Source organism: Nipponia nippon, unplaced genomic scaffold (genome assembly GCF_047370975.1).
Source record: "Nipponia nippon isolate SJK-2023a ecotype South Korea unplaced genomic scaffold, ASM4737097v1 scaffold_1, whole genome shotgun sequence".
Taxonomy (NCBI): Eukaryota; Metazoa; Chordata; class Aves; order Pelecaniformes; family Threskiornithidae; genus Nipponia; species Nipponia nippon.
Window position 1 is genome coordinate 115,545,503 of NW_028262290.1, and position 24,512 is coordinate 115,570,014.

The 24,512-nt window shown below is 41.3% G+C and overlaps 1 protein-coding gene across 3 annotated transcripts in view; it reads left to right on the forward strand.

Annotated features, from left to right (window-relative positions):
* Window positions 1-24,512, forward strand: part of TRANK1 (tetratricopeptide repeat and ankyrin repeat containing 1) — a 61,003-nt gene that overhangs the window by 11,362 nt on the left and 25,129 nt on the right. For 2 of the 3 annotated variants that reach the window (XM_087768058.1, XM_087768059.1), the window contains exons 2-12: window positions 4,592-4,726; window positions 6,340-6,463; window positions 7,924-8,074; window positions 9,117-9,235; window positions 11,764-11,847; window positions 16,779-16,917; window positions 17,521-17,652; window positions 19,428-19,595; window positions 22,268-22,426; window positions 22,812-23,063; window positions 23,917-24,093. In XM_087768058.1, coding sequence (XP_087624184.1) covers window positions 4,593-4,726; window positions 6,340-6,463; window positions 7,924-8,074; window positions 9,117-9,235; window positions 11,764-11,847; window positions 16,779-16,917; window positions 17,521-17,652; window positions 19,428-19,595; window positions 22,268-22,426; window positions 22,812-23,063; window positions 23,917-24,093 — 1,639 coding nt within the window. In that variant the 5' untranslated portion in view covers window position 4,592. The remainder of the gene's footprint in view (window positions 1-4,591; window positions 4,727-6,339; window positions 6,464-7,923; window positions 8,075-9,116; window positions 9,236-11,763; window positions 11,848-16,778; window positions 16,918-17,520; window positions 17,653-19,427; window positions 19,596-22,267; window positions 22,427-22,811; window positions 23,064-23,916; window positions 24,094-24,512) is intronic. The other variant, XM_087768065.1, reaches the window with a different exon arrangement.

Here is a 24,512-nt window from a genome sequence, read left to right on the forward strand (position 1 = left end):
TCACTGTCAGGGTTATGCTTATATGCATTCAAAGGAGGTTGTGTTCTGTAAATATGTCTTTGGTAGCTGTTGTTGTTATTGTCAGGAAAGCAAATAAAACTGGCTAGCAGGCAGAGCATTGCCTCTTCAAGTTATGGGCTGCTAGAGCCTTCTCATCCTATATTTTTCCTCTTTTCTTGGGCCTGCCCTGACATTCACATACATCTATACCAGGACATATTGAACGTGTCATTTGGAAGACCTATATGCAGTGTCCTTTTGCTGGGTGACTGCAGGACTGCCTGGACGGATGGTGCCAGTGGTGGGCACGTGGGTGGAGGGGTCCCTCTGATGTAGCAGGTCGGGGTGACACAGCAATTCCTTCTCGGTGGTGCCATGCTCTCGGAGCCAGCGTGCTTTTGTTGGGCAAGAGCTAATGAGAGCGCGAAGGTTTCCTGGTGAGAAAACATGAATTATTAGAAAGCTGATGAAATGTATTTCGTTGTCACTCAACCACAGTTTAGATGCGTTGTTGGGCTTTTTCTCTCCCTACCTGTTGCCACTGGTAATGTCTGCCTGTTAGGTTAAGGGAGAAGAAGGAAAGGTTCAGTCTAAAGGCACAGTCTTTAGAAGTCAGATTTCCTGGAAATAGGACGATGCTCATTTTTCACCACTATTTTAATTCAGATGCAGAGCTCCCCGTTTGTTGGTTCAAGTAGCTTTTGGCTCCTTCATTTGATGCTTGCGTTATGGAAAGCTACTGTGCCTCACGAATAAAAACGTTATTCTACCACTGAGTAATGCCATAGGGATGGAACCTCAAAGCTTAACTCTCAGTATCAACAATAATTAAAAGCATGGCTGTGTAGACCTTCCACTTTTCTCTGTGAATAAGCAGTGTCACACAGTTTCCCTTTTAAAATGTGTAAACCAGATGAAAACCAGATGCAGACAGAACAAATCAACTGCTTGAGTTCACTCTCAGATTTATAAAGTTTTTAGTATTGCCAACTTGAAATGTTCAGAAAGCACAAGCTGACCTCTTGAGACTGATAGCTGGCGTAAGGAACACAACATTTTTCAAGAATGACAAATGGGTTTTCTGGGCAGTCTCTGTTTGTGTTTTCAAGCTTATCTGCTGAAGTGAGAAGAATCAAAACTTAGCCTTGTAAACCCCCAAAACTGCCCTGCTTCTGAGGACAGTCTGACTGAAGCAGTTCAGTGGGACACCAACCTTCACAATAACGTAAGAGTTGGCAACATGTGAAGTAAATGGGAACTTTTCCCACTGGCAGCAGTAGGGGTTGGAGCCAATTGTTTCTGACTTAACTGTATAATCTTTTGTTTTAATTCTTTGAGTAGAAATTAATATGCTTCATTTTGCTGTCACAGTTGTGCAGGTGGCCTCAGGAGCCATAAAAAAGGGAACAGAGTAGACCATCTTGTCTGGTTTCTTTTGTTTGTTTCTTTGAAGGACAAGGTCTCAACAATGCACTGAGAAGGATGTCCCAGACCTTAGGGTGTCCCCACACATTTATGTGTTTCAGGGACTCCATAGCTTAGGAGAAATCCCTGTTTTATGAGGGGAACCTGTCTTACTCTACTGTGTCTGGCTGGGATGGAGTTAATTTTCTTCATAGTAGCTCCTATGGTGCTGTGTTTTAAATCTGTGACAAAAGCAATGCTGATAACACACTGGTGTTTTAGCTGTGGCTGAGCAGTGTTTGCACAGTGTCGGGGGCCTTCTCTTTTTCTCCCTCTGCCTCCCCAATGAATATATTGGGGGTGCACAAGAGGTTGGGAGGGGACACAACTGGGCAGATGACCCAAACTGACCAAAGGGATAGTCCATGCCATCTAACACCATGCTCAGCAATAAAAAGGGAGAGGAGGGGACTTAGGGAGATTAGCCATCCCTAGTTTGGGAACTGGCTAGGCATTGATCTGCATGTGGGAGGTGGTGAATGATTGCCTTTGCATCACTTGTTTTGTTTTCTTTCTCTCTTCTTCCACTTCTCTTTCGCTTATTGAACAGTTTTTATCTTGACCCTTAAAGTTTTCTTGCTTTTACTCTTCCTTTCCTCTTCCCCCATCCCACCGGGGTTAACCCACAGCACTCACCACGACAAAATCTTTCATTAGTTATGTTCAGATGCAGTTGTGACCTTTACCTGTGCCAGTTAAGCCAGAGACAGCATCTTCGTTTAATGCTCACCATGCTCAGTAGACTTTATATAATACGTCTTCAGTTAGTCCACTAGTTTTGAGTTAAAATTGTTTATACTTCAGGAAGATGTTAGGCAATAGCATGACATGCTGTGCTAGTCAGCACAGCAATTTTTTTGGATCATTAGCTTAGATGTCAGATTTGCATGCCTGTGTATCTATCTCTTGGGTCTGCAGACTTGGGTGTAGTTGCTAAAGCCTGCAGCAGACATCCCAGTTACTTAAAAGACCTACAGTTTGGAGTTTTGGCTGGGAAGCTCCAGTGCTGGAAAAGGATGGGAATTTGTGGTCTACTGGAAATCCTGCCACCTGGAGTGGTGAGGGGATGCCACCTCCTGATCTGAAACAGGGAGCTCAGTTCCAAAACTTCTCGGCACAGGACACGTTTGAAAGTCCTTTTAAAATGTATATTTTAATTGGGGGTCTTTTGCTGTATTGTGGGAAAAATAATCCTTTAAACGTCTTGTAAATACCTTTTATTTGTAATTGTACTTTAAGTAGATTCCAAGGAAAAGTAAGGTAAGTATAATTCTGGGTAAAAATTTTACCCTAAGTAGAAGCATAACCCTAGAAAAAAGAAAAAGCTTGAAATTCAACTATGATTTAGAAAACCACAGGTTCATGTGTATTCCTACATGAAGAAGCTCCTGTGTAGTTGAACTGTTTCAGTATTATTCTTGGTGAAAATAATTTCTCTAACCTTCTGATGCTAGAAAGTTGAAAGCTGAAAGAATTAAAAAAGTACAAGGTAGAACCATCTTTTAGCACTTGCTTTTTGTTCTTTGCACTGTTGCTCTATTTTTTTTCCTTTTCTTCACCTCAATAGTCCTCATACTGTGCAGTGTAAAAAATGTCTTGCTTACACTATGAGTAGACTTGATTCGCTGTCCGAGTAAGTAGTATTTTTAAAATATATACTGTATGCACATTGCTCAATGAAGTGGTGATTTAATTTGCCTAGGGTAAATGTCATAATTACTCCTCTAGCGTGACTGGTCATTGTACCTCCCTCATGTAGATGGGACCTATTTTTCTTCAGTTTAGTTTATAGCCAGGAATTTCATCTGTTCTTGGAATTCCCTGGAATTAGGGGAGGTGATGTTTGGATTGCAGACATCATCACAAGTGTTTATTTGTTTAATTAAACAAGACATAACTTCCGACAGGCCTTTTCCCAGCCAGCCTGAAGCACTCTGGATCTGAGCTTTGTGGTTGCACCTGGTTTTTCTGCTGTTGCCTCTTCGGGGTTGTGGGCTGCTGCTCCCCTGTCTGCTTAGTGCAGATGTCATCCTGCCGAGCGCCTCTTGCGCTTGGATAAATGAGGGAGGCGCAGTGCCATCCGTAGTGTGCCTCGTCATACCTCTGTGGTCACAATCCAGCGCAGTGCCATCCGTAGCGTGCCTCATCGTACCTCTGTGTTCACAATCCAGTACTGATTCTCAACGTTTCAGGTTCGTCATGAGGAGTACTATACACAAAATATGTCGGTAGCATTTCTCGGTTTGTCTGTAGGTTCATATACTTAAAAATATCCAGTTTGCCCTGTTGCGAAGAGATCTTGCAGATCATGTTAGCAGGTTGTGAAGCTACAGATTGTTACTGGTTTTGTTCCAGGCCTGCTAATACCTGGATAATAAGTAAATCTGTGCATTCCTTTTTGGTGAATTAATCTTATTTAATAGCACTGAGATTTGTGAGATTCATACAGGTTTTTGCAGGTAATGGAAATGGCTTTTAATCATAAAACCCATCTGTGAAGAATGATTCTATGCAAGGCTTTAGCATTGGATTTTTCTCTTGTCTGTGATTTTGATGTTCTGTTTCTCAACATACATGTAGCTGGTTTTCCTCTTGTGTTTGTTGCCTTTATCTAGCTACTTGACCATGTGATTAGTTTTATGTAATGAACCTGGACAAAAAAGTCATAAAGATAAATAAAAAGCAAGTAAATGAGTTTTGTGTTTAATTACTTTAGATGTATAGCTTCATGTATTTCTTAAGCATATGAACTCTGTTTGTTCTCTCAGATATTTCCGCCCACATTTAGTGTGTGTGCACACATTTAAATAATTTGGAATCTTAATTTAAAAAATATGGTTTAAGACTTGAGGAAAAAACTGAAAAAAATGCATACCAGTGGTAGATCTGGTTAGCTGAGGTTGATTAAAAAAGAGATGGGAAGTTCAGGCATCAGCAGCAAAGATGAGGCTATCACCTCAGTTATGTTTTACTATTCCAACTGCAGCAAACAAAAAAGATGTGCTCTTTTGTTCTCCTTTTCAAATATGCAAAAACTAAGGTCAAAATTTAAGTGGATTTTAGGGAAAGAAGTGTCTCATAAATCAATGCTTTTGACTGATTAATTTTTTTTTTTTCTCTTAATTAGCATGGATCCCATGGAATATGCACAGAGTATGAAACAAGCTGGGAACCAGGATTTTAAAAATGGAAATTACTCTTTGGCCATCAGAAAGTATGATCAAGCTCTACATATGCTCGGTTATTTAATGCAGTGGGTCCCGTAAGTATTCTTGAATTACAAGATGTAAACCATAAGACAAGTCTGAAATTCGTACAGTACTGCAATTAACTCAGAACTGTATTTCTTGCCCTGACGCCTGATTTGCTTGTATCTTTTGTCACACTCTTTAGTGTACCAGTTTTATAATTAAAGAGGAATTGTTGTTCCTGACATATATGTGGGAGATTAGTTAGTGACTGTAATCTGAATATGTTTATATAAGCATAAATTATAAATTAGTATAATTAAAGCTCAAATTAAGTTTCCATAAACCATGTTTGTTTCTGTTAAATTACTTCTGTTTCTCAGCTGACATGCTGTGGATTAATCTTGCTGTGATTCTGCCATATACTGGTCATGTCTATGGCCTGTTGTTGCATGGGTCATCTGATTATCTTTAAAATGATTCATGCAAATTACTTTGTTCTTGTTATTCTGTCTTTCTTAGTATTCTCAGATTTGTTAAAAAATAATTTTTCAGCAGAAGAGTTCTTTGGGTATTTCTTTCCAAATGTTAAGTAGTTGTTTTCTTCAGTTAACATCAGTTGCTGATGTTATTCATGATTAAATAGTTGAGTGTTATGTTAATTATTAAATATTGATTACTACTGTATATTAACACTGCTGTTAACCTACTTTAACACCAGCCATTGATTTATTTTGACTGTTAGCCATTTAGACTAAGTAGTAAAATCAGTCTGGAGCATATGCAGGTTGTAGGACGGAGCGAGGAGGGAGCTGAGCAGGCTGCCTCCAGCGCCGGCCCCTGGCAGGCAGTGGGGCTTTGTCATACTGCAGGGACCCGCTCCTGAGCGTCTCCTTTCCCCTTGCCATAGGTTGCCTCGTCAGGATTTGCTTGCATGCAAGACTGTGCTCCGAACGCATTCAGTATAGTTGAAACAACTTTCTTCAGTGTAAATTAGTAGCTAGGAATAAGATGAAGGATGCAGTTCTTTGGCATGTACTATTTGTTTAAGCGCAGGCAAGACAGGCTTTCCAGGCCCCCCAGTACCCCATGGGCTGTAGTCCTGTAATTTGTGTGCAGCCCTTTCCAGAAACTGTCTTGGATCCAGCAGATGCTTTATATACTTTAGTATATCCTGTTCTCTAAAATACATTTCTTTATTTCTTAGCTGATATAAATGTGGATAATTCTGTTGACTTCATCAACTGGTGATACAGTAAAACGTGTTTACGTTGTTTTTTCGTGACCAAAATGTGTTTAGCATTCTTTCCATCTAGCAGCCTCCATTCGTGTGTCTGTTTTCTCCCATTCTTGGCCACTGGCTTTCACTGAGCCATATCTAGGTGTGTCGAGATGGTCTAAACTCTTTCTAAATCCTTATACTACGTTAGTCCAGTGGGTTGGCTTTCTGCTTCAGAAGAGACCAGGATATCACTAAGGGTATCACTAAAGTATCATTTAGGATGTCACTAAGGGATTTTGTAGCTGATGTTCAAATAATCTTTATTTTCTACGACTCCATTTTTACCTCTAATTTTGTTAGGTGGGTGATATGTAGACTTTTTTCTTTTTTTCTTGTTGCTAACTCTAAAGTACCATGCATCCTTTTTCAAGCGAATAAACAGTTATGCTAAAAATGTATTTTTAGGTGTTCCAGAGACATAGCTGTGTTACACTGCAACAAATCAACTGCCTTGTACAATCTTGGTAAATGGAGAGAAGCAGTGTTTTCAGCCTACCAGAGCTTACACTGGGATCGGGAGTATGTTAAGGTACTCAGATGTTTAAGCTGGCAGCTTTTGCATGCCTTACTTTTTAAAACAAGTATCAATATCTGCTTTTTATTGTGTTTTGGTTTTGAGGTGTGATAAGCCAATATAGCATAAAACATAGCACAAAATTCCAGAATGCTCCAGAAAGCAAATATGGCATAAAATATCACATAAAATTCCAGAATCAGTGTCTGGCTCTGTTTGTGGGCATCAAAATTACTACTGTAATAGTACTTTTAATAAAATGAAGCAGCTCTCTTTTGCACCAGGAGATGCTGGTTCTTTCTCGGTCCCAACAACAGAGGCACCAACGCTTTCAAGAAAGATGACTATTTTATTGATATCCCAGACAAGGTGATAGCAAGTAATAAAATCTTACATGTCCTTGTGGTGCTGGAGACCTGGGGATGACGCAGCCCTGGCCAGGTCTCTGGTCAGGCCACGGCACGCTGCGCAGATCCGGTCTGTGGTGAGGTTCACCAGCTCTGTGTTCACTTGTGGTTTTACAGAGACTGGCTCACGGTACAGATTGATCAGTCACTGACAGCAGCCAGGTCTGGGATGGGGACTTAGCTTTGAAGGCTCGCTTGGGCAGTGTGCCCTAATATTCTTTACATGTTAATAAGCCTACAGTTCCTGGGTACAGTACGTGATGATCAAAGTCATATTGTATTTCCAGTGGACAGAACAATACACTACACATACGTTTGTGAGTAAGTACACATTGATTAAGTACACATTGACTCAAATACTCATCTGTTAAGAATAAGTAGCAGTTGTACAGTATTTATGATACGGAGGCATACACTTGGATTGGCTTTTATGTACAATAAATAGTCTTCTGGACTAACCACTATAGACTCCCAGAGACTTTAGTAGAAGGTATTTGATTTAGATACGGTAAAATTGCATGCAAATATCAATTTAACTTGCGCTGTATTGCAGCATACCAGTTATCTGGTTTGAACAAACTGATTCCACTGTGACTCTGAGCCAGTACAACCTAGTTCAGTGGTGAATATAAACATGTTCAGGTGCCATTGGCTGAAGAATATATGCATTGTGGTAAACACTGCAAAATGCAGTGACATGGGGACATAAAAATACATTCTGGACCTTGTGGGGAAAAAAAAAAAAAATCCTGTCCAGAGGAGGTTAAAATAAAGTTACAAACAGTATGTCTTTCATCCTGTAGTTATTTTCCAAGTTTTGTATTCCAGGATTTATCACAATTTCATAGTATCTGTGATGACATCAGCATGTTGTGGATTTCAAGGGATGTTTATTGCACTGTTTTTGGATCTGTGTGTAAGAAGCTGTAAAAATAATACTACATATCATGTATTAATTTTATAGCATAATTAGAGAATTTAGGAAAAAATGATAACATTTTGTTTTGTAGTAAAGATCTCTGAATATTTTCCCAACAATGGTCTTTTTTGTTCTCCTTTTTTTCTCAGGCTTATTATAGAGCTGGCCACTCATTGATCATGTTATCAGACTCTTCTGAGGCAATTTCTATGTTTCATAAAGGTTTGATTCTCCTGAATGCTTCTGCAGATCGAACTCAAATTGCTGATTTTGTAGCAGCAATCTTCATATGTGTCAACGGTAAACTCAAATTAAGAGCTTAATTTTTCTAAGAGCTTTTCGGTAGTGATTACAATACAAGTCCTTGGTAGAGTGTCCTTCGTGAGATCATTCATTTGGTCCTTAGTGCCACAGGTCTGTTTGAGGATTATGAATATGTTGAGTGGCTTAATCAAAAGGATGTGGTGAACTTGGTCCAGTTCGTATACAGCAGATGCCAGCAATCCCAAAACACTGTGCAGGGAGCATGTTGTCTCACAAGAACACCTCAGTTGTGGAATAGTTAGAAAAGATCGAAATTCAGAGTCAAGGAGACAAGGTTGGAGATTTGGAGCTCCAGACCTCTAAGGCTTTCGTGGTTTTTGTCCAAACCACGCTGCTGTTCTTTTAGCTAGGTAGATTTGAAAATAATTAGAAGATACTCAGCTTAAGCTTGAGTTTACAGTGCAGTGTATTCCAGTGTGGGGGACTTCCCTCAGCTAGTAATGGGCAGCAATGAAAAGAGGGAATGTGGCCTTTCTGTAGCATTGTGTGGGTTTGTTTGTTTGGGGTTTTTTTTTTTTTTTTTTTTGAGCAATGTCCACCCCATGTCTCTCTGCCCTCTCCTCAGTCTCTCCTCCTCTACTTGCTTTTTTGGCCGGTTCACAGGGGTTGTCTGATGTCGGGCATGCAGGTGTGCCAGAAGATTTTGGGTTGTGCCCCTGCTGCATTTACTTGAACTTGTAGCCCCGTGTTAAGGACCTTGATTAGCTTTAGCAGCATGCATAACTGGGCTCACCCACAAGTGGAAGAACCACCACAAGGTTCACAATGTCTTGGGGGTTGGAGGTGTTTCTTGAGGGCAGGGATTATTTTTTTTTCCCTTGTTTAATGAAGACTGGCCACTGATAACAAGGTGCCGTATCAGTTGGGTGGCCAGGGATATTTAAGCCCCCATTTGGCATTCTCCTGGGTATTAATCAGTGCTAAAATTGTCACTGTGCAATGAAGTAATTTAGTTAAGACCGCAACTTTAAAAGTGCTATGTATACTAAATAGTTTTCTCAATTGCTTATTCTTGCAGATGAACGAGTCTTTCCACAAACTTTTTTCCCTGCACATGATTATATTTTCAGTGCAAGGTTTGATGCACTGATTTGGCAAGCAGTGATAGAAAGGTTGGCCCAGAAAGGAAAATGGCGGGTAAGTCTGTCGCTGCATTACATACTGCTATGCGGTAGGCGCTCATGTCTTACCTCTTCAGGGTAAGCTCGTGTTACCTTTAAAATCCAAAACAATGGATATTTATTGCTCCCTGCTTTAAACGTCTTGATTTTTAAGACTTGAAAAATACTTCTAGTGAGAAATGATTTCTGAAATTCATTTCTCAAAGGGATACAATGAACTTGAAATCCCACTTGTCTCTTGCTGTTGTCTCTGTTATAATTACGGTGCCATCTGGTGTTGTTATTCTTGAAAGAAATTCTTGAAAGGAGAGGGGAAAAAACGCGTGTTTATTTGTGGTCCGTTTTACTTTTCCTTCTGTATGACAAGCTGGACTTTTGAAGCTGTCTGTGAAAGACCCACAAATAAAGGAGCATCTCAGTGGAAGTACATGGATATTAAAAAAAAAAAAATCCAGATCATTTAGAAAAATCACAAGGTGAATCACCTGAAATTATTTTAATCCTCTTTTCTATGGTGACTGTATAAAAAAATGATCATTGTCATGATTACTTGGGTGTTGGTGGCGAGGTGCTGGCAGTGGGGGCTGCAGGGGCCTCTGTGGGGAGAGGCTGGGGCTGCTCCGTGCCGGACATGGCCGGTTCCAGCGAAGCTACTGCAGGGCACAGCTGAGCCCCTCAGCCAGGAGGGTGGCCCCTTGGGGAAAGTGTGTATAAGAAAGGGCAAAACGCTGCCTGGCAGAGTGAGGGGAAAAAAGTGAGAAATGGCCCTGCGAGCACCAGGTTTGGAGAAGGAGAGGAAGGAGGGGGAGGAGGTGCTGCAGGCAAGGAGCAGGGATTCCCTTGCAGCCTGTGGAGAGACTCCTGACAGGAACCACAGCCCATGGAGGACCCACGCTGGAGCAGGGGAGAAGCATAAGGAGGAGGAAGTGACAGAGAGGGACTGCTATAGACTGACCGCAGCCCCACATTCCCCATCCAACCCCTCTGCTGTGGGCGGAGATATCTTTCACTAGAGCAGGTTGCTTAAAGGTCCATCCAACCTGGCCTTGAACACTTCAAATGGTGGGTCATCCACATCTTCTCTGGGCAACCTGTCCCAGTGTATCACCACCTGTGCCATAAAAAATTTCTCCCTTATGTCCAAATTAAACCTACCCTCTTTCAGGTTAAAACTGTTGCCCCCTGTCCTGTCACTACAGGCCTTCTTAAAAAGCCTCTTACAAGCCCCCTTTAAGTACTGAAAGGCTGCAATAAGGTCTCCCCGCAGCCTTCTCTTCGCCAGGCTGAACAGCCCCAACTCTGTCAGCCTTTCTTCACAGGAGAGGTGCTCCATCCCTCTGATCATTTTTGTGGCCCTCCTCTGGACCTGCTCCAACAGGTCCATGTCCTCCTGCGCTGGGGACCCCAGAGCTGGATGCAGTACTCCAGGTGCGGCCTCACCAGAGCGGAGTAGAGGGACAGAATCACCTCCCTTGACCTGCTGGCCACACTTCTTTTGGTGCAGCCCAGGATACGGTTGGCTTTATGGGCGAGAAGTGCACATTGCTGGCTTATATCCAATTTTTCATCCACCAGTACCCCCAAGTCCTTCTCCGCAGGGCTGTTCTCAATCCCTTCATCCCCCAGCTTGTATTGATACTGGGGATTGCCCTGACCCAGGTGCAGAAGCTTGCACTTGGCCTTGTTGAACTTCATGAGGTTTGTATGGGCCCGCTCTTCGAGCCTGTCAAGGTCCCTCTGGATGGCATCCCTTCCCTCAAGCGTATCAACTGCATCACTCAGCTTGGTGCCATCTGCAAACTGGCTGAGTGACTGAGTGCACCATGCAGTCTCACTGTTTATGTCGTTGATGAAGATACTAAATAGTACTGGTGCCAGTACGGACCTGTAAGGGACACCACTTGTTACTGGTTTCCACTTGGACACTGAGCCATTGACTGTAACTCTTTGGATGCAGCCATCCAGCCAATTCCTTATCCATCCAACAGTCCATCCATCAAACCCATGTCTCTCCAATTTAGAGCAAAGAATGGTGTGGGAGACTGTATCAAAGGCCTTGCAGAAGTCCAGGTAGATGACATCCATAGTTCTCCCTGTGTCCTTTGGTGAAGCTAGGTGGATTTTCAAAGAGCAAGGGAAAGTTTTTAGGGAAACTGAGAAAACGGAAAAAGATAGAGTATCCATTTCTTGCTTTCTGCTCAGGATGTTGGTGAAGCTGGGGAGTCTCATCCCCATGAATGTAAAGGTCCATTCCTAAAGCAAAGGGTCACTTCCAAGGTGTATTGGAGAGACTTTTAGGGCCTGACCTTTCTACGTAGTTTTTATTTCTGAGGAAACTTTAATCGGTCATAGCTTCCTGCAGTCCAACGTATATTACATTAATTCAGTTGATAAATGGAAAGGGAGATTCAATAATCTGTTATGATCTTAAAAAAAATCTGAAACGTTGTTAGCCCTCATTTGCTTTCCTACAAGATCTGATGAGGCGGTGAAAAACAAAGTTTCTAAGTGTGCTTATAAGATCACCAATATTTTTTTTTCCAGTCTTGTCTGTTGTTGTTGTCCAACAAGAAAGGGTTGCCTGCCAATCTCAGAGTCAGCCAGTTATCACTGAAGAATCTCTTTGAGGTAAAGCAGCATGCTTTTTTTTTTCCTTTCTTGTGTCTGTTTCTTTTATTCCTGTTCACTTTAGTGAGATATTTTCCATCTTGTGTGCAAGACTACAACAGGTCAACAAAAAATAAAATGGAAATAATACATGGACTTTGTATGATTATATTAAATCATCTATTTTGTCCCTTTTCATTTGAATGTTAAAAAATCCTTAATTTGCATAACTTTTGTGTGTAATTTAATGTTTCCTTTAATTTGATCAAAAGAAATCATCTTCCTCTCAAGTACAGCAAGCTATTCATGTCATGCTTCGAACCTGAGAATTTAATGCTGAAAAATGTCTGACATCAGTTAAGTTGGATATGTTTTCCAACCAGGACAATTTATGATATCCCTGGGACAGGGTATTATTATACTTTGCTAGCCTGTCTCTGGACTGCTTCATGGTGCCAGGTATGATTACAGGGAGTTAAGCTGGGTGCAGTGTTGGAATTTTCCCTTCCCTCAACACCCCAGATTTTTGGTAGGTTGCTTTATACCTAGTCAGCAACTGCTAAACTTTCTCCCTCAGGGCTTTGACACTTTCCAAATGACTTAGAGGATTTTGGTAAGATGGAAACATGTAGTCGTAGACCAAGTAGCCACAATTCCTAATGTCTTTCACTGAGATGATGGCACTTAAAGAGCTGGCTGATGTCATAGTGAGATCTCTCTCAATGATTTTTCAATGCTCTTGGGAATCTGGAGAGGTCCCAGTTGACTGGAAGTTGGCAAACGTCCCAGTCTTCAAGAAGGGCAACAGGGATGACCCCGGTAACTACAGGCCTGTCAGTCTCACCTCTATGCCTTGCAAAATTATGGAGAACATCATTATTCTGGGAATTATTGAGAAACACCTGAAAGACAATGCAGTCATTGGCCCCAGCCAGCACGGGTTCACGAGGGAAAAGTCCTGCTTAATAAACTCAGTTTCTTTCTAGGAGAAGGTTGTCCACCTAGTTGACCAAGGGAAGCCAGTCGATGTAATCTTTTTGGATTTCAGTAAAGCTTTCGATACTGTCTCTCACAGTATCCTCCTGAACAAAATGTCCAGCATACAGCTGGATAAACACATAATGTAATGGGTATGTAAATGGCTGACAGGTTGGGCTCAAAGGGTTATAGTAAAGGGGGTTACACCACTCACTAGCGGGGATTCATCTTAGGGCCAGTGCTCTTTAATATCTTCATAAATAACTTGGATGCAGGACTTGAAGGTTTGCTATCTACGTTTGCTGATGGCACAAAATTGGGAGGAGCTGCTGACACTCGAGGGCAGAGAGGCCCTGCAGAGAGATCTGGACAGATTAGAGAGCCAGGCAATCACCAAGCGATGAAGTTTAACAAGGGCAAGTGCCAGATTTTGCACCTGGGACGTGGCAACCCTGGATGTACATACAGACTGGGGAAGGAGAGGCTGGAGAGCAGCCCCGCGGAGAGAGATCTGGGGGTTCTGGTAGACGGCAAGTTGAACATGAGCCAACAGTGTGCCCTGGCAGCCAGGAGGGCCAACCGTGTCCTGGGGTGCACCAAGCACTGCATTGCTAGCCGGTCGAGGGAGGTGATTGTCCCGCTCTACTCTGCACTGGTGCGGCCGCATCTTGAGTATGGTGTGAAGTTTTGGGCGCCACAGTATAAAAAGGATACGAAGCTACTAGAGAGTGTCCAGAGGAGAGCCACAAAGATGGTGAAGGGTTTAGAGGGGAAGCTGTACGAGGAGTGGCTGAAGTCACTTGGTCTGTTCAGCCTGGAGAAGAGGAGACTGAGGGGAGACCTCGTCGCAGTCTACAGCTTCCTCACGAGGGGAAGAGGAGGGGCAGGCACTGATCTCTTCTCCCTGACAACCAACAATATAACCTGAGGGAACGGCAGGAAGATATGCCAGGGGAGGTTTAGGTTGGACGTTAGGAAAAGGTTCTTCACCCAGAGTGTGGTGGAGCGCTGGAACAGGCTCCTCCGGGAGGCAGCCATGGTGCCAAGCCTGACAACGTTCAAGAAGCGTTTGGACAATGCCCTCAGCCATATGGTGTGAATTTTGGGGTTGTCCTATGCAGGGACAGGAGTTGGACTCGATGATCCTTGTGGGTCCCTTCCAACTCATGACATTCTATGATTCTGTGATCTGCAGACAGGAGAATTTAATCTTTATGTTGCTCTTCTGAAACTTGCTCTTTTCTTTATCTTGTGATTCCTTATGTTCTGTACCATTTGAGAACCTCCAAAGCTTTCTATGCTGGCAGGATAAAATAAAATCTTCCAGCTGTCATAAACGGCCATGCTCATGCATACTTCGACTGCTGCTGGCTGTCTGTGCCTGCCTGGTGCATGTGCTGTGCCCTGCACACTGGTATACCCCAGCGGCTCTGCCCGCATGGCTGTGTGAGCTAGGTGGCCTTGTACGGCTCGCTGCCGCTTGCCCCGGCCTTTGTGCATGGGTATGGGGTGTGCAGCCATTGCTTATGGCCCCTTGGGAACCAGGCTGTAGCTGGAGGCCGACTGTGAGCCAGGAGCTGCTGGGAGTTCACCAGCTCTGCCACTCAGGAACAGCTGGTGTCCGTAGCAGTAACACACCGACTTTCTAAAGGCATCTCACAATGTATATATCTGTTATCACACAGTGGATGCCCAGCCTGTTTCAATTGCAGTTAAGTAAAGCACTTCTTATGGACCATTAAAAAAATCCTTCTCTGTATGCATTTTTTTATTGTTTTATTCTTCCATTTCTTTGTGTGTATAAGTTAATTAACTATAGTTCTGCTGTAGGTAACCTACTTTTAAAAGATATGGTTACACATTCATTGAGAAATTCCATTAGGCTTTATGCTGAAGTATACTAGATTCTTACAGCACTCTGGTTTTCCTGACGGAAGCTTTAGAAGATGTTAGCTGTAGCTACACAGTACATTTGCTTGGCATTTACTGGCTGGGATATTAACAGTTTAGGACATATTGATGGAATATGCCAGAATTTGCCATTTGAGTGCTACAGTGCTTGTGGTACTTTTGTCATAAAAATTTCAAGTTGGGGCTTTTTCCATAAATGTATCTCAGTTAGGTGCCTGATAGAGTGAGCAGGAGTAATTCTGAAAAAGAAGGGTAACGCAAAGGAAATAAATTGACATCTAATTATAGGCTTGTTTATAGTGACAGCAGAAGAATTAGTGGATGAATATATGCAAGCATGCCTTGGTTAGCTATCATTAGGCAGGTATGCTGTGTTAGTGCCAGCGAAGTAGCCCATATGGGCTACCCACCATCATCCCTCATGTGTTCGCTCAGTTTTTTGTGGGAAGGGAGGGTGGGTCAGGGTTCGGTCCTGAATCAGCCAGGCCCATGGCCAGGCAGCAGCAGGGCTGTGGTGCTAGAGCAGCATAGCCATGGTGGGGACAAGGCATGAGAGCCTCGGATTAAAGCAGCTCCCAAGCAAAGGTGCCCACTGCTGCTGCTGTGGTTTGCAGCTCTTAGCAGCACCCTGGCCTGGGGCACAGCAGCAAAGCAGTCCTGCAAGGGAAGAACGTGCTCCTCACACTGACAATAAAGCATGGCAATGCAGTAGAGGACATATGTAGGGTGTCTTAGCAAAAAGTCTTCCTTCCTAGGCAAGCAAATCAAAATGCGTCATTGAGAGAGGAGGATAAAAGTGGGTTGCCTTTGGAAAATAGTATGTCCTTCATTGCTGATTGGCCCCACCAGTCCTAGCTGTTCTAGTGGCTTTGCTGTACATGTGGAAGATTGAAAGAATCAAGATGAAAGATCCCTAAGCACTGCTTCTCTTTTGCAAAAATCAGAAAATGTGGCTTTCTGACAACTCAAACTTCCCCTGCTGCCACTACATACTCCCTGTAATGTGTTGTATTTTGATTTTGTAACTGCACAAACAGTAATTCTTGCCAGTCAAAATTTGGCATGAGGTGTTAGAAAAAGAGATTTATTTGTGGATGTTGGAAGCATGTGTGAAGACTGCTATTTAAAAAGATGACTGGCATAAATGGAGAAATTATGTCTGAATGCTGTTTCCGAGCACCCCGTCGTGTCCTGATCCTTCTGGCATATTGTCTCAATTTCCATCTGAGCTTCCTCTGCCCACCTCCAGAGTTCTCCATATTGCTGCACCCCTTGTAGACTGTGCTTCATGTTCACTAAGTCCTTGCTGGAACATCCTTTTTCAGTTCAGCCGCCTTCTGCTCAGGCTGTGTGCTTTCAATCTGTAAACTTCTCTGTAAATTCCATACTTTTATCAGGTCACCTTCTAGGAATTTATCTGGCCAAAAATCTGTCTCCTAAGGCTTAACACCTTTTCTTTGCGTGAGCAGTCATATTATCATTGTTGTCTTAATAATGCCAGATGCTTCCTGAGCAGGCAAAGCCCCGCTCTCCATCCACAGGGTTCCTGAGCTATAAAAGGACTGGTTACCTGAGTTCCCTAAACCCCCTTCCCCCAGTCTCTAACTCCCTTTTCTCAATTTCAAGTATTTCCCCAGCCTTTTCTTGCTTTGGGGTACCTGCCTGCATAAGCTGCCTCATCCAAGCTTAAATATCCAGTTACAGCTGTATTTGCACTGAGATACAGTAACATTTAATAGACAAGTGTAAGGCAGAAAGTTGCAGTCAATTACAGAGAAGAAATATAGAAATACGTATTATAAAATAGACTTCAGGTTCAGTGCTCTTCAGAGCAGGACAAGATCCTTTAAAGATTCATGAACATCTCACAGGAGAAAAGTATTTGTTTTGAGCTTCTACTGGAATTGTTACATATATAATAAATGTTTCATTTTACAGTGGATATGGCTTGATTGTTATTGTTCTGCTGATTCTTCTCATAAAAAACACGGAAATAGGATTAAAAAAGAAATGCCTTTTGTGTATGTAAAATAATGTGTTGTAATTGTTCTCTTTGTTATCAGACTTCTGAGTTGTATGGACATGGTGAGAAGATGCAAGAAGTGGCGGAGTTAGTCAAGTGGCTAATTTCCATTGGGGCGAAAGTTGAAACCATTGGAGTGTATCTGCTTCATGCTGTTATCAGACTGTGTATCAAAGCAAGTGAGTGACATCCGCAGCTAAAATAAAACAATGATGGCCTTCATCAGGGAACTGACAGCTAGAGCTTTTTAATTTATTTTTTTTTAAACTAATGAGATCAGATCATCTAGGTATAACCTTGCATGTGCCAGTAAGGCACTATTTTAAAAATGTTGTAAACAGTCTCTTTATTCATCTGTGCCTAATAGTGGTACAAACCTAATATGGTGGTTCTCTTTGGTGGTTTGAAGCAAAAGTGTGATTGATGTGGGTCTTTCAGAACCTGAATATGTCAGCTTTGACAAAAATACAGTATTTCTTCCTGCGACCTCAGTGTGGAGCAACAGTTTCTGTATGTGCTAATGAGTCGTGAGTCAGCCTCAGAGTTGCACATGCTGAGTGCAAGAATGAGAGTCAGCAAGAATGTAGCATCATGTCTCCCACAATGCAGCTGGCTCTTACCATGATTTCATTTACCTATTTTTTCCCTCTCCCACTCCTGGTGTTCAAGAAGAGGTTTCATAAGGATGCATCTTGATATTCCGTGGGGGAAAAAACCAGGATCTGTTTCTTCTGTATCTCTGTTTACCGTTTGTAACAAGTGGTGTTTTTTGATCGTTTCAGGAAAGAACCATCTCTTCAGGTGGTTACTGACTCAGAGGCCAGACTTGAAGGATAGGATCAACCAGCAAGACAGAGATGGATGCACCCTCCTGCATATTGTGGCATCTTCCAGTGAATATTCCCAGAAACGCAGTAAATACAATTCTTTTTTTTTTTTTGTGTGTGTGTGTGGTGTTTTGGTTTCATATGGAAAAATGAATAATGGAAGAAAATTTCAGACCTCAGTGTTTACTATTTCATGCTAAGGAAGAAAATGAGAAAGTCCTGTTATCTGAATGTAGACTTTGTAATGGTAACTAATATTTAAACATTTAAACAATTCCCTTTTAAATTTGTATACCTGATTTGTGACCACTTTCTTTGCTCTTTGATCTGACTGGTTATGATTTTCCCACAAGTATGCTGCAGTTTTTAGAATCATAGAAGTTACCTTTCAAAGTTCGATATGCCCTTAAAATCATATTAGACCACCTGGAGACGTATCCTGTTCTTTTAAATAGGTGAAGATTTAAAACCTAAGTAGCAGTGTACCTTGTCAGAGGAAGAAAATGAAATGCTTTCCTTCACATTTTCTGTGGGATTTCTTTTATGTTAACTTAGTGTGGCTTTTTTTCTTGTATTTTTTACTCTGCCCACTAGGTGGCAACAGGAAATAAGCAGCAATGCCAAGATAACACCAGACTTCTAGGTCATTAAATGCGATGATATTCTGGTGGTTCTCATTAACAGTATGAATGAAATGTGCACAACCTATATCTAAATAATTTTCATTTTCTGGAAAGGTGTAACACATCTTTTGCAGCAGTTCCATCTGTTGCTAAATGACTCTCACATTTCCAGAAGAGACTGTGTTTGTTTATTTAGTTAGTTAGTTAGTTATTTCAGTTTATTTACTTATAATTTATATAGTATATATTATATAGAGAGCCTATATTTTTATATGTATTTATTTATTTAAGTATATTTATATTTATATAGTACGTATATTATCTATAGAGTATATATTTGTATATATTTAATAAAAGTTTATTTATTTTTATATATAGTCTATATATTGTATATATGGTATATTTATAAGTATATATAAATATATATGTAAAAATAAACCCTTGCACCCACTTTTTAACAAAAAATAATCCCTAAAACAGCTTGAATGGTAAGGCTTAGACAAACAAAGCAGACATTTGTGTTAGCCTGCATCATTTTTTCTTCATCTAGGTTTTGCCTCTGGCACGTGCAGCAAGAGAGGCTGTGTGCTGTGGTGGTGTGCCTGGGGGAAGTGCGGTGGTCTAACACTTGCTCACCATCGCTCATTCTTCTGCATGACTTGGTGGTTTGGTGCTCCTGCGCTGTCCCAGCTGTTCTGAGAGCATGGCTTATTGGAAATGTGCCTCTTGGAGGCAAGAGGAGTACAGGCAGCTGCTTGCCGGGCTGTAAAGTTTCCTCTGGTAGTGCAGTGTGACATACAAAGAAGGGAGCATGTCATCTTCCAGAATATTAGATACTGTGTCAAGGCTTTAAATCACCATTATATTTATTGTGTTTATGTGTGATCTGTAATACGTCATATGTTGTGAAATGCTATAGAGGATAGTAGTTTCTGCTGAAAGCAATGGTACCTACCGTTAGTCAAACTAGACATCTTTGTTATAAGGCTTATTACCAAGGAAATCATGTGTTTTATGTTGCATAGGAAAGAAACTCAGTGCTTAGCTATGTATATTCATGCCTGAATATGTGAAATATTCCGATTTATTGAGTCACCTTCGGATTCAGATTTTTTTTTTTTTAAATTAAGATTATGCTAGATATTGTGCCAGGAAATTAAAAATCCAAAGGAAATAGAACAAAACCACTGAACAATGAGAATTATTCTTCGTCTAATGTTTATTCATGTAATGTTTTAGGCCAAACAGAAGATGTGATCATGCTCCTGAATTTTGGGGTTGATCCCACTGTTCCAGATGCACAGTCAAGATATGTCATAGATATCTTGAAAAAGAACAAAAACTTCAATGCTGTAAAAGTAGTCAGCAATCACCTTGAGAAACACGCTTCCTCTGAGGAACAGACAGGTACTACATGAACTGTGTGCTTCTCCTGTTTCAAAACTATATCCTTTAGATACAAAATTGTTTTATTTGTAATTGGTAATAGTAGGTGGGTTTTGTGTAACTTTTCCTATGAGTTGTCACCCTGATCTCCTATCAGTCAATAATGAACATTTTGTCCTTGCCTGAAGGTGACTGGTGTCCAACTGATAATCTTAGTATATCATGCAATAAGTAACTACTGCTCTGAGTTACTATAAGCCACTGTTTTTTTTTCTCACCCTTAACATGAGGCTCTCCTCACCATAGAAACTGCTTCTTTGTGATGCTTTTTCAGTTTTAACCTTTTACCTTCACTTTAGTTTTTGGAAAATAAAGTATTGGTGGCATATTTAAAATGTTTTTAATAACAAAAGATACTGACAAAAAAAATAACATTTTAGTAAGAGCTCTTTGTTCACAAAGTTTTAGCCATCTTTGATCTATGTCAGTGATATGCAGCTGAAACTCCTGTATTACTTGGAAAATTTTAACTTCTGCACATGTTAAGGGGAAAAAAGTAGCAGAGCAGACTACCAGACTAAAACTACAAGAGCCTCTCATAACCAAAGCAGGGGAACTAAAATTTAGTTACACTCTTGGAGTATGGGGAAACTTCAAAGAACATTTTAAAAATTATTAACGATATTTCTAGGCAGTTTGCAAAGGACCTGTTGTCATACAGAAAGACACAAATCTTAATTGTCCGAGTGCTAATATGAAATTTCATGAACTGGGGTGATCAATGCATTTTTATAATAGTCCGTCAGTTCTGAAAAGGATTCTGACTTGTCTGTTTTTTATAATTTTCCATTCTGGAAACTAATGTGTCAAGTGTGATTGCCCCAATAATGGGAATTTCCTCTTCCATGCCAATAAATGAGAAAACATACAAATTGTACAATACCACCTCAGTGTGACGGTATCGAGACTGGCTAACCCTTATATAGATTTTGTCTGCCATAACAAATGGAGCAAGCCTGAGCTGCCTGTACTGCAGTATGGTCGGAGAGATGCTAGTTGGGGCAGGAGATGGGGAGCTGTCTACCCTCAGGACTGGAGGTTCTCTGCAGGATGCACCTTCTTGGCAGCATGGCGCTACAGCTTGGTTGCTACTTACATCCTAGCTCTGAAAGGGACTGTAGTGGGCCACAGACATTTCCAGTAGAGGATCCAGTCGTAGGAGGCCATTCAGAGAAGCTCTTGTGAGTATCCACATGAGAACTGATGGATTGGCTGGTGAGGCAAGATGTTTCTGCAGGACTCTCAGGTTCAGAAACTCAGGAGCTAGATCCTGCAGCTGATCTTTTCAAGCCATGGTTTGGACTGCTGTTTAAAAGTAAGTCCCAAGCGTGGACATTGTTCATCTTGAAAGCATTTCTTCAGTACAGTCTTTCTGAGATGGCTTGGTGCCTGATCTGGTTGTTTTCCTTGGCACTAATCGACGGGAACTTTAAGGTAACACCTGTATTAGCATTATTACTGTGTTAGCCCAAAGCATAACCTTTTCAAACCAGCACTTCCTTTTGTCATGCAGATCTCAAAGCACAGATGGAGCAAAAGACTGCACAGGCAAATCAGACTTGGCAAAAAGCATATTTTTTAGGATACATCCCTGTTTTCATGTGTGTATTGTATATAAGTTTGCTGGAAAGCACTGGATTTCATTGCACTTCCGTCTTATGGCTCCTGGCAAGCAGATTCCCACAGTTCCTCTTTCTTTACTCTAGAGATCTCCTGCCCTGCTCTGGAGAAGGTCTTAGCCCAGTGGTTCTCAGTTATGAGGTTAACACTAATCCCCCTGTGGTGGTAGTCGCTTTGGTTGGTGTTCCATGTAGCTCAGTCTGTCTTTTGTGGTCAGTTGTTTGGGGTTTTTTTTGCCAATGCACAGCCCCAGAGAGTTTTCTAGGCTTAGTGCAAAATGAGAGTCTGGAGAATAAGCCACTGCTTTGCAGATAACAGTCTGAGATTAATCCTTGTTGCTAAAAAGATGACCAACCTTGTCTGTCTCTTTGTCCTAAGGGATAAAGGTACTGTTTTGTTTTGTTTTGTCTTTAATGTACTTGACTTTCTCAAAGATTTTAGGAAAGGCAGGCCAAGTTTTTCAGTTTTCATTTAAGGGCATTTATGAGGACATAATTTAAAATCTGCCGTTGCCCATTACCTAAGTATCTTTTAAACTTGTAGGTATGATTTTGGTGTGGTGGGTGTGTTTTTGTTTTTTTTTTTTCCTTTTAAGAGGACAAATTATTTTATGGCTGTATTTCTTAAATACCACTGAGGAATCGGACAAGCTCAGGACACCTGATTAAAACTATGCTGAAAACATTACTGGTTTTAGTCATCTACTCTAAGAATTCTGAACAATGATATCACTGCAAGGCAGCAGTGTCCTGCCTGCATGCAGAGCAACTTGAGAACTATTAAAATTTTCAGCTTGGTGTATTATGGCAAAGAGTGTATTCGATGAGAGTATCAAATATCCTTTGGGATATGAAGTCCATCACAGGACTGGCTTTGGCAGTAAGAGTTTCAGCCATCTGATTTTAATCTGATGGTACACATTTCTCAGAGCCCTGAGATGTAACATATTACAGTCCTGCCCTGAAAACATGCCAGCAAGGTACTGGATTTTCAATTTCTGTAATGTTTTGCAGGGAGGAATGAAAGCAAAGCCATAGCTGATACGGATTCTCTCCTGGATGTTCTTGAACAGTTTGTCCAGTTCTACAAGTCTGAAAATGGAGCACATCATAAAAATGTATTGAAGGAAGATGCAGTTAAGCGATTTCTGAAACTGCTGTCTTCTATGAAAGGTACAGCAAGTTCCCATTTCTCCCCTTCACAAAACGTAATCGCTGTGAAAAATGTGTTTGATGCTAACATAAAGTTTTTGCTCTCTTACCCTTCCTTCCCTTTCCTGTTTCTCCAACTGATATTACTGGAACAATGTGGTTTTACTTATTTTTACTGTTGCGTTTTGCACATAGAACCACCAGAATATGCACAAAATTTCAGTATGATGAATCAAAATGTTCAAACTTAACTTGGCTGTCAGCATCAGGACAGAAGGATGCAAGTGTTGCATTTTGCTGTTCTGTACTTTGAATTTAATGAGTTCATTACTCTGAAATTAGTTTACAGTGAAATTGATTTTATTATGTGTTTTGAGTGAGTTATGTTGTCTTGACTGTCTTGCAGAAATCCCTGAAGGAGTGGTTTGCAACATCTCCCATGCCTGTGCTAACAGCTTCATAAAACAGTTGCTGGAGAAGCAAATGTGGCATCAAGTTTTGCTGCTGCTAACAGGGAAAGCCAGTGGGGAAGAGCCATCAGGTGGAGGACTCTTCAAAAACTGCAGTCTTTCAGATGTTGACATCGGCAACGTTATCCAGCGGTGTGACAGATTGGAAGTGCAAGTGCACCTCATAAGATGCTTGATTGAACGAGGAGGTGAAAAACTGTGCAATTTCAATGTGTTATAATAGATTTGATATTTTGTTTGGCATGTTTGGAGCAACATAGTTTCAGAAATAGCAACACGTTTTTTGTGGCTCTGTATAAGTGCAGTAGCTTGCTGGAGTGCAGCGCATTGGCTGCATCTGCTGCATGCAACATGAGGATGCTAGTAAGGCTACATGGGATGGAAGATGTTTCTCAAATGAAATCTGGTTGTCAGGTTTGGTAAAAGGTAAAAGGCCAAAGATTATTGTTGCTCCTTTGCTTGTAGTTTCTTTGGTTTTTAATTTATCTGTCTTCAGCCACAATATTATCCTGATAGAAATTGTAAGCCACAGTCTTTGGGTTCAGTCTGTTGTTATGTTACAAGTAATTGACTACTTCAGTAATTTCAAAGGCATGACCAGACGTCTTTCGGTTTTTTGTAGCTAGTGTGGACATCATAATTTTTCTTGTTTGGCATGAGGTTTATTCCTAGGGTTACTCTAGCATTTTTAATTTCATCTTATAACTTGATGTTAGCTATAAATTATGGACACACAGTCCTGCTGTGGTCTTGTGAGTGCCAGAGGTGCAAGGAGGCTTCTTGTTTCGGTCAGTGACTGACTGACTTGAAGAAGATATGCTTTGGCCTTTCTGTCTTCCTATCACAACAACGGAAGATCAGAGGAGATTCTGAAGATTTTCTTAGTCAATAACTCTTTAACAACTACATGTAAAAAGCTGACAAAAAAAAAGTCACCTGCACAGCAATCAGCATGTACTTTCATCTGTTTAGAACTTTCTGTAGTTTGCAGATTTGGCGTATCAGATTTAACCCCTGATATTTTCATGTCCTTCACACCAGCTCCGCCAGATGGGATTGGAACCAACTCTGAAATACCACTGCAAATATGCCTCAAAAAGGATTATTTTGAACTGGTATATTTGCTGCTGACCAAAGGTGCAGATCCTCGAAATGTCTCCATTGCACAAGGAGATACGCCTTTGCATGCTGCAGTTTCCATCTGTTTAAATAATAGAGGTAAGGCTTTTGTGTGCCCAGGTCTAGGGGACACAAAGGGCTCTAGCAGACGTGCACCGTTCGTTTTCACAGCAACTGTTGAAAACATCCCTATTTCTTACCTGTCCGGCCCACTGCCCCTTCTGCTGCTGTTTACTGATGTGATAGCAGCAGATCAGGATGTTTGACCGTGTCTTATCCCCCAAAGTTTGCAGGCCAGAGGTTACGCACCAAACTTTTCTAAGAAGATGTGTTCTGGTTTGTGTTTGCAGTGGCTGGGAGTATGAGGAGAGTTAATGGCAACTCAGGTGACCAGGGGCAATCAAGCAGCTGTGATGTCTCTGTCGGTTACTGTTTTGTGAACATATACTTGTTTAATCAAGCCGATTTAGAAAGGAAGGCTCCTCTTTGAAACCCTGTAAAATGTGTGCTAGGTGGGA